Source organism: Rhyacophila brunnea, unplaced genomic scaffold (assembly GCF_057557595.1).
Source record: "Rhyacophila brunnea isolate RB1 unplaced genomic scaffold, BYU_Rbru_1.0 scaffold_5, whole genome shotgun sequence".
Lineage (NCBI taxonomy): Eukaryota > Metazoa > Arthropoda > Insecta > Trichoptera > Rhyacophilidae > Rhyacophila > Rhyacophila brunnea.
In genome coordinates, this window is record NW_028233170.1 from 22782847 (window position 1) to 22793626 (window position 10780).

At 32.6% G+C, this 10780-nt stretch overlaps 1 protein-coding gene across 1 annotated transcript; it reads left to right on the plus strand.

The window, feature by feature from the left end:
- The first annotated feature begins 35 nt into the window (after positions 1-35).
- On the plus strand, positions 36-10392 carry LOC147066174 (uncharacterized). Its single transcript, XM_085955854.1, has 8 exons — positions 36-188; positions 298-389; positions 2467-2675; positions 4567-4827; positions 6601-6777; positions 8252-8417; positions 9583-9739; positions 10076-10392. Exons 1-8 carry the CDS (start codon positions 181-183, stop codon positions 10332-10334), a joined length of 1329 nt encoding a protein of 442 aa, XP_085811980.1. The 5' UTR covers positions 36-180; the 3' UTR covers positions 10335-10392.
- Positions 10393-10780: the final 388 nt, after the last annotated feature.

Here is a 10780-nt window from a genome sequence, read left to right on the forward strand (position 1 = left end):
TCTATGGTTAAATTTTAATAGCTAGCAGCCCTCTTATATCTGTCAAAAGAAATGTCAAATTTTCGCCTAAAATATTTTCATTGTGATGAAAATAATGTTATATTATAATAATCTTTTTATGTCGTAAATTATGCATATATTTGCGTAAAAGTGAAGATATATTTTTGTAACACTGTCATCATGGGCAAGTAAGTATTTTATATTGCGCACACATAGAGGTGATCTTTTCATTTCATTGTTATTGAAAACTTTTCCCATATCGGTTAGATAAAAAAGGATTTTCGTTTTTTATTTTAGCCATGCAGAATGGCGCAAGATTGCAAAGAAAACAAGGCGAAAAAGAATTCGACAAGAAGTTGCAAAAAGTAACATCTCTAAACAAGAAATTGGTAAGTTTTGTTGTTACAAGCATAAAGCCGTGTCCACATTGGCAACAAGTTACTGGCGACCTCATTAAATTTTAAGATAATTATCATAATTTCTTAAGGTTTTATTGTATTTTCTACAAATATTTCTTGAGCTACGTACTTTATATAGTGGAACCCCGATCTACCGTTCTCGCATAAATCGTTTTCACGCACGGATCGTTCATTTTTGAAATTCCCGCCAAACACCCATAAGAACAATGTTAAGTAATAATCCCGCATTGACCGTTCCCCGATTTATCGTTTTCCTTGATCTATCGTCTAAATATTATGGTCCCGACACAAATATTATCCTGATTGACCGTTTTTGTGGAATATTTTTTATTTCGCTTTTGTAGAATTGTTTATGATTACCTACAGACTATTGCAGACCTTTCAGTCGCGTCGCTTTGTTTGCACAGGTCGGTCGACGCTCAGGCTTGCCTAGCATTCACGAATTTTTATAAGTTGCAACTGAAATGCCCCCCATGAAGAAAACTAGAACTTTTTTTTTTAAAATTTTATATTTCCCGCATTTTTTTTTTTTTCTAGGGTCCCTTGACAATCGTAGAATCGGGGTTTCACTGTATTGTCCAAAAATATTGATAAACGGTTTTATATATTTGACTCTGAATAATATAAAAAGAAAGTGCAATAAAGTAGTATAGTAACGGGTGTTTTTTTTATAGAACTTTAAGCTGGCAGCACTTTTTTAATTGGCGGCCATTTTGTCAGCTGTTAAGTGATTTATGTTTAGTTTGGTTTGGCATTTCAACATGAATAGACTGACGCCTGAACAACGCTTCCAAATTGTGAAAATTTATTTTAAAACAAGATTGCCGTTGATCCCGATTTTCATAAGCGAATTTTGTTTAGCGATGAAGCTCACTTTTGGTTGAATGGATACGTCAATAAACAAAACTGCCATATTTGGAGTGATGATAATCCTCAAGTGTATGTTGAGACACCGTTACATCCAAAAAATTTGACTGTTTGGTGTGCTTTATGGGCTGGTGGAATAATTGGTCCGTACTTCTTTAAAAACGATGCTGGTCAGAATGTTACAGTCGGTGACCGCTATAGAGCCATGATTACTGACTTTTTCGTTCATCAATTGAACAACCATGATGTGCAGGAGCTGTGGTTTCAACAAGATGGCGCAACATGTCACACAGCTCGTGCCACAATTGATTTATTGAAGGAAACGTTTGGTAACCGCATAGTTTCACGTTTCGGACCCGTGAATTGGCCTCCAAGATCGTGCGATTTAACGCCGCTTGACTATTTTCTGTGGGGATATGTGAAGTCGCTAGTCTACGCCGATAAACCCGAAACGATTGACCACTTGGAGGACAACATTCGCCGCGTTATTGCCGATATACGGCCACAAATGTTAGAAAAAGTCATCGAAAATTGGACCTCCAGATTAGACTACGTCCGAGCCAGCCGTGGCGGTCATATGCCAGAAGTCATATTTAAATTATAATGCCAGAAGAGCATCTTTTGAATAAAGTAAATTTCATGTCAATATAAAAAGTCATCTTTGTTTTATTCCATTTCAAAGTTCTATACCTCTAAAAAAAACACCCTTTAGTATAATCGAATTTCCTGTGATAGATGTCATATGATGACAATGAAACTCCATATGAGAATTTCTCAAATTTGGGCATCATGGTTTAATACATTGGACGCTAAAGACGCACCCAGCGCGTAACGATTAAGGTGGCCGTTCGATATAATTACAATGTTATTTAAATGTGATAATTAAGAAGTAATTATCTAGTCAGTAGTCAATGTGACACAAACCAAAACCCAATACGTATTTTGTTCTGGGTCACAGGTTTCAAAAGACCACATCAACGATACGTCATGTATCTTTACCGTTTTTTAAGAATTGGAATGTCTTATTATCCTTTTCGTTATTTGCATTATCAATAAAATATTTGTTATATAAATGTACCCTTATTGTGTGTATGCGGCCGATAAATGTTTAAATATCCATCAGGTAGATAGGCCATAAGAATTTATTTTTAATGGCCTGTTTTATTATTATGGATTGTAGAACAGTCTAGTCAAGAGTATCAGAAATGGCTTGAGGAAAAAAATGCTCTGGAGGAATTTGAGTTAGCCGAATCTGAAAGGATTCGTGATGAAGAAAATGAAAGATGGCTTCGAACTGAATTAATAGCACAGCAGGAATGGCGTCAACTGCAGAAAAAAATATCCAAAGCACGATTTGAGAAGGCAGAGCAAGATTTACGAATTAAAAAGGTAATTTGCCCATTACACTGTTACGTGTCATGTTATTATGCAAAGTATTTATTCCTATTAGCTCATTTAGTGCTGACAACACAACTAGCGCGTTTGCATTAGTTGGTTAACCTTTTCTATGCCTCACAATATTACTATGGCAGAAGGGCAATTTTTGAACGAAGCAGTATCGAAGTCATTGTATGAGAAAGTGATTAGAATGTATGAGAAATTTTATTTCTAATTAGATTTTGACAACTGCGTCTAAAAGAGGCTTTTGAGCTTAATACGCGTTTGACGCTAGAGGCGCTAACTGCGGTCGTCAGTTTTAATTTTGACAGATGGTAAACAGATTAAATGTCAGAAAGTAACGTCAAAAAGCTCTGTTATTTGTTGTTTTTTGTCTTTTACATATTACCGTTGGTAGTGTTATTTTGTGTTTAAATTTCTCATTTAAGTATTTATTGTGGTTTTATAATAAAGGAACATACATATTTTATTAATATTAGGTTTGTAAAATACATCGGAAGTTCCGTTCACATTCTCGTATTGAATATTGTAATATCACTATTATGAGGTAAATATTGAAGACGTAAGTCGTTACGACTTGTCGAACCCACAAGTGGAGTCAATAATTATTTTGATAAAAATATGAAAAATTCATTCTCTTCCATCCACTGAAATAGGTTGTCGAATGCCTTTCATTACCATGCTACCTTACGCCATAACCGTTTATTACCATATATAAACTAGTCGAGCATTCACCCAACTGCGTGCGAGTCTGTATGCTCGGGTGCCATCATGTTCAATTTTGCTACATTCAAATAACGGTGTTTGGATATGCTCGTATATTTGGATGAAGTATTTCTTGTACAAAAACAGAAGAATATTTTTCTCTATGGTCACTTTTTGGTACATGACGTAAATTTTCACATTTTACCGCTAGATACTAATACAATGGCAATGAAAGATGTTAAAATCGCTATTACATACCTACTTATTATTTATTATATTTATTGAATAAATATAATCATTACAATATATAGAAAATCTCTTGACAAGTACATGATTACTATTACTTAACGTGGAAGGTAAACAAATAAAAGTAAATGCTTATCTTGTTAGTATACCATGTATAATGCATAAATCGATTCCAGGACAATCATATTATGAATTGAGTTATTTAAAATATATATATATATATGCGTCTGATCTGTATTTACTAACGAAACTCTTGAATTCGAAAGCGTCATCATCTTTACGAAATTTGCGGCATTGTAGATTAGTTTCATCTACGAAGTCAAAGTTTAGTATAAATAAAGCAGTCATGATTGAATAAAATGAAGCACCAATTATAGGATCAATTGTAAAATAGATAATACCATTAGATTAGACAATAATCAAAATAATTCACTCAATTATAATGAAACAACGGAAAAAAACAATTATGATAATTAACAACAAGCGCGGGCTGTCAGTTGCAATCTGTCAAATTTGGCAATCGGTTTATTCAACTTACAGCAGAGAGGCATCTGGTGTATGGCCACAGCCGGATGCTTATGTGCAAAATCTCGATGAACCCAAATCATATGTTCCGTATGCCATGTGGCTTATAGCCGTATGTGGTTTTGTTGGATGAACAGTCTTAATAATTAAACTTCATTGAAATGTTAAATATATATTTATGAAGGCTTTTTTTAAATTTATATTCTATCACAATATACAATTAGAATTTAATGTCTTTTCGGGAGTATTATAGGTATAACAAAACCAATTATTGTCTAATAGTAATTAATCTTATTTTATTCAACTAACTTATAAGAAGTACATTAATATTACACATGTGATTGTGCTAGTAATAAATTATTGATTTGATAAAAATATATGAATATATTAATTTTTTAATTCTTAGGAATGGGAAGAGCAACAGAATAAAATAAAGGAAGCGGAAGACGCCAGGAAGAAGATAGAGGAAGAGCAATTGCGGTGTCATGAAGAATTAATGAAAAGAATCGATGAATTTACTGCAGGCAATGGAGATATCCCCCAGGAGCTGATGATCGGGAAAGAGACAAACCCGCAAAGAGAACCGTGTGCATTTTTCTCTAAAACTGGTGCATGTCGGTTTGGTGACAATTGTTCCAGAAATCACAGAAAACCCGGAGTGAGCAAAGTAAGTTAACCTGTAACGATAGTAATGTTTGGAATAACTATTAAATTGATACCGGCGGTGTGCGGCCCGGCCCATAGATGCTGTAGATGCAGAGCGTCCCCAAAAATAATCGATATAGTCGTAACGAGTAATATTATGTAAATATTTTTAAAATATGTCAGTGCTACTGCTCATATAATATTATATCTAGCAGATGACATACTGCATTATCAGTCACCTGCCAAGATTTATTTAGTTATAAATCCCTAATGTGTGTTTTCACAAGCATTACAATAAGCAAAAGTCACCACACGCCATTGATTCATACATAATGTTGTATTCAAACTCAATGATAACACAAATAAATAATGCAGTTTGTTGATTTCGTGAATAACTGGCTTAATTTAAATTCAGGGGCCGTATGTCGATAGGTACCTAACCTTTTTATTAAAACTATAAATATTTCATAGATAATAGGATTTTTTCAAGTAATGTCTAATTATGGTTTACTGTTTGTATCTAAGATGTTGAAGAAAACCTTTTTCTATAAAGACAGCTTAAATATATAAAGTATAGCTGAATAAACGTTTACTAAGTCTAATGATTGAATTACGGGGGGTCCTCATTATCCATGGGTAATTGGTACTGAAAAAATACCTGCGAATCTGCTTAAAATGGTTACTTAGTAAATGAGTTTAATTGGGACACGTTTAGAAAAGAAAAAATATGTGAACAAGACAGAAATAGCGTAGGAGTGTAGGATTGAAACGTTGAAAGTGACAGTTGACGACTGCGCTATTACCCTTGTGTTTTTTATGTGTTTTTATAGTTTTTTTTTGCATTTTTCTGCAAATTCGTAACTGCGGGGACTCACAACGAATACTAGGATAATGAGGACCCCTGTAGCCGGAAGTTCACACTTTTGTTCTATAAGATTTGCCAGGGCTGCCTGAGATAAAAATGTCTCGCATTGGTTTTACAAGCATATAATATGTTTTTTATATAAATAATGAACAATCATTATTTCATACTTCATACGTGTAGTATAATAAAACATGAAAACAGACCGCCGTACCATAGAAAATCAATTTTCGCATGGCTACCAATTAATACCACATCCTCTGGGAATGGAACGAGAAGAGTCTGTGGAACCAGCTGTCAGAACCATCAGGCCATCCAAAATGGTTGCCGCCACAAAGGCCAATATTAATGTTTAAAAACAAATGTGCCATTATACAGTGAGCAAGAGGATCTCTTCACTTGGTCTCAACTTGATAGTGTTGTTTAAGCTTCCTTTTCATTTATTTTAGTTTATCTTGCATCTATCTCCCAAGAAATTTACAATATATTTTATTTAATGAATAAATCGCAAGATTTAAGAATGTAACATTCGTTTTTAAATATACATAATTTGAAACACCTCAGAAACATACTTTAAAAAAAAATTGAATATGTATCTACTTACTAATGTTTCTGAAGTTTTCCGAATTAAACTCTGTAACCTCAATCAAAGTGTATATCAATGGGTGTCGACCTTAGTCTTGGATTACTGTTCCTAAAACATTTCCAGGCTTAAAAAAACTACTATATAACAAAACATCAAAACAGGCCATCATAGAATAGAAAAATAATTTTCCCATCGCTACCAATTGAACCACATTAAAAACTTTCTCAAATTGCAGTAGTAGTATAAAAAGTATTGTAATATAAAAAGTTCATATGGAGATCTGTAGGTATAGTCAACTCTTGGGTCTGAATAGGTTGAAAATTTAATTTAATTTTGTTTATTTATAGGTATTGCTTGCCAGCAATTTCTATTCAAATTTTGGTATAGAACATTCAACCCCTAATGAATGTGATACTGATGTACTACTGGAATATGATGACAATGAGACATATTTGCATTTTGAAGAGTTTTTCAATGATGTGTTGCCAGAGTTTCAAATTTTTGGAAATGTTGTACAATTCAAGGTTAGTTTCCTATGTCACGTTTTAATGGTGATATCAAACATGTTTAAGACATTCTTCTTCTATGAAGACGGTGCCTAAACATATGACACAAAAGCTGAAAAGGGGGTTATTAAGACTAGTAATTAAATTAGCTGCATGTCATTTTTCATGGCTTATTTATTTCTAGCTTCACACTTGTCTTATACCCTAAGATTTACCCATCAGGGATACCATAAAAGCTTTTAATCAGAGTTATATATCTAAAATATATTGTTTATACAACAAATCATTATTTGTATGAACAATCATGTAAAATCGCAAATAACATTACATAAGTAGATCACCAAAGCAATATTATGTCTATTAATAAATCGAGTGCTTAAAGTCAGACAACGTTATCTACAAAAAAGTGTTTTTTTTTTTTTGAGATGACGTTATTTTACATTTACGGCTACATGATAGTCAAACAACGTTATGTCAATTTTTTCTAATTTCTTATTAAATCGTCAGTATAGTTTAACGCTAACTACACAAGTAACCCTTGTTTTCATATTTTTTAAAAACTATCCCTATAAATTTTAACATCATCATAAGCAAGATAAATGTACAATACACAATAAATTATAAAATATTAACATTAGGTTTTAAATAAACATTTCCCTTGTTGAGTAACAAGAATCTAAAATAACGATTTTTGGCTCTCCTGTAAAGTTGCACTTTTGTAGATAGTGTTGTTTGACACTAAGCCCTCGAAATATAATTATTAATAGTAATTATTAATTAGTATAATTTTCTATAATTACCAATTCAATCATACTAAAATCATCCTGGAATCAGTATCAAATTTTTTAATACGAAAATGTTATATGATTTTCGATCGTATAAACTTTATTCTAGGTATGTATAGTTCAAACGCTTTGGGTGATTCAATATTTGCAATAGACATTTTGAAGTACCTACATATCATGAGGGCTCTGGAAACAAAAACGGCAGTTTCTATTTTCATAAAATGTTGGCAAGTTAATAAAAATGTCTTATTATTTCAGAAATTATAGGTATAATTTCTGAAAAAATATCTTAAATGTTATTTGTATACTTACCTACTAATAATAAAATATTATTTTAGAATGCTTTTTTTAGAAATACTACTCAAAAGAAAGATATAAGATATTTGTATAGTTATACACACATTTATCGTTAAGGAAAATGCCATTTTTGTTTCCAAAGCTGTCATATTATTGAAATGTCGAATTTGAGTATTACCTATTATGCTATACAATATACATATTAAGTATTTTGTAGATAAAATGTGAAGTTAAACATGATTTATACATACTACACGGCAACGTCTCTTATAATGCGTCATTTTTCGAACTAAAAATTTACTATGCCCCAATAATAGAGACAATACTATGATTTGCTGTTATAATCACATGGTACAAGCGTTGCTGGAGTGGTCACATTTGTTTTTATTAATTGTTTTATAAATATGTAGGTTTGCTGTAATTTTGAGCGCCATCTAAGAGGCAACACATACATTGAATTTTCAAGTGTACGAGAAGCGGTTGTTGCTTATAGAAAATTTCACGGAAGGTGGTATGGAGGTAGACAAGTGTCACTTACATTTTGTGACTTGCCGTCCTGGAAAAATGCTATTTGTGGTAAATATTGAATACTTCCAATAAATTTTCTTTAGAAAGTGGTAATGAAAAATATAAAGTTTAGGAATCTCTAGGTTTTGATCTCTTTCCACCTGGTAGCTTGTCACAATTATTATTATTTATTAAGAGTTAATTATGATTAATGATTATTATATAAGTTCTATTCATATGATTATAAAATGAAAAATATACATCACTGAGGACCAGATGGATGGTCATAAGTGGCCTCATGTGCCTCTTAATTTAAGTATCCGAAATCAGGTGATTAGTGACTAGCACCGCCACACATTTAGCCGTATTTAGCCATTAAATTTATCAAAATAATCAACAAACATACATAGGTACTCGCGAGTGGAGAACTACAAGGTTCTAAGTGTTTGTCCTTGGAGAAACAAAAGTAACAATGAGGTAGCTTAGAATACTACTTCTTTGTTGGGTTTGTTTTTTCAAGGACGAACACTTAGAACCTTGTAGTATTAGGCTCACGTACTATGTACACGGAATTCAAACAAATGCACTATTTTGTTTTTTAATTATACATTTGGAATAATGCAAAATTGTATTTAGTACCAATTGGCTACGCATACAAATGAAATTAATTAACAAAGTATGATACTATATTTGCTAGATATCTATCTGTATGAGACTTAATTATTCTGAAATATCTTACTTGTATTTCTCAATTCTGCAGTATAAAAATTATATTTATATGAAATTAGGCAATGAAATCTCAATTATCGCAGCCTTTCCACTAATTCAAAATCTAAAGCAAATATGCCGATGCCGTCACAATTAATATTTCACGTTGTATAGGCGAAAGGAAACCGTTTATTGAGAAGCCTTGTGTCTAGCTTAGTTTAGTTTAAATACATGCATGTTTGTTTTTCACACGTTTTGCCAGCCGTCTGTGACTCGGTGGATAAGAAGGCCATCAACAGAGTCGTGGCGTGGATCCGGGTTGAATCTTGCCATTAATCATTTTTTTTTCCTGTAAAATATATAATATTTTCATTAAATAATTGTAAGTAAAACACTGATGAAACAAAATTCAACTTCAAGTCGCCTAAGTATGACTGTCAGCCCTTTTTATCAGTTACTTTCGGTTACTTTTGGTGATATCCAGCATAAAACAAATGCAATGTATAAATGCTAGTTTTATTTTCAGGGCTATTCGCTGGAAGGAGGTGTCCGAAAGGTAGATCTTGTAACTTTCTTCATGTTTTTCGTAATCCAAGGAATATGTTCAATAACTATGAATCCGTTCGAAACACAGCTCCAAATGAATCGCAGAGGAGTCGTCGCTCTATTAAATCTAGATCAAGGTACATAACAATAATACTAATTCTTTTTAGGGTTTGTAATCCCAGAATCCAGAATTATGCTAGATTTATTTGTCCCGAAATATCAGGATTTGAAGATTTATTTTCATAATTGCTGTCATTTAAACTTAAAATCTACTGATAATAGATTGCACACAACATTTTAAATTTAATATTGGGGGAATATCTTGAAAGTAAATTGTAACAGTATTTATTTTGTAAATTAATATGAATGCATGTCTATTCCAATTTTATTGATTTTGATAAAAGTGATCGTCTTTTTTACATTTTACATCTAATACTCTTGTTAATAGTAATCATCGTCATATTATTTTCCAGGAGCAAAGAAAATAGATGCAACTGGAGATGGTCGAAATCTCTTTCACCAGAAATTAGAGATTCCAGAAGGAGCCTTGATCACCGCAAGAGTTATTCCAAATCTGACCGACACAGTTCTAAAAGAGATATCAGCGATAGCGTTAGAAAGAGACGTCATTTGCGATCGCCTAGCAAACCAAAGGAACGGTCTCCGCATAAAAACAAAAGGAAACGGAGACACAGTAATCAACATAAGTCAAAAAGAAAAGAAGATTCTTGATACATATTCGCACTTGTCGATCTGAAAAATGTATTTTGAAATAAATTTTTACATTGTACTGACTTTTTTTTTACACTGACACTTTTTTGTGGTATCGTACTTTTCCGCTTCCCATTCTTTCTGAGAAAAATTAAATTGATGCCAGAACCATCAGAACATTCAATAATAAAAACTGACCCACTATTCAATGTTTGAGGCTTTCACGGTTGTTTTTTATCGTAGTATATTCTTGGGTTTTCACCGCCTTCTTCCTTCTTTACTCGACGTTTCGGGCTCGTTGCAGAGGCCAGTATTAAGAGATATGTTTTATGATGAAATGTAGTGTAGGTATGTGAATGTAAACGTTGCTCTAAGAATGTCAAAAGGAATCCGATTAGCTAAGATTAAACGTTGCTCAGGGTAATCTGTCAATCATTACGACCGGGGATACCGGCTCGAATATTAGA

Excerpts from the sequence above, each read along its gene's own strand:
- LOC147066174 (XM_085955854.1), top strand. Across the intron at positions 6,778-8,251 it reads GAAATGTTGTACAATTCAAG|GTTTGCTGTAATTTTGAGCG; the intron begins GTTAGTTTCCTA and ends ATAAATATGTAG. Across the intron at positions 9,740-10,075 it reads TCTATTAAATCTAGATCAAG|GAGCAAAGAAAATAGATGCA; the intron begins GTACATAACAAT and ends ATTATTTTCCAG.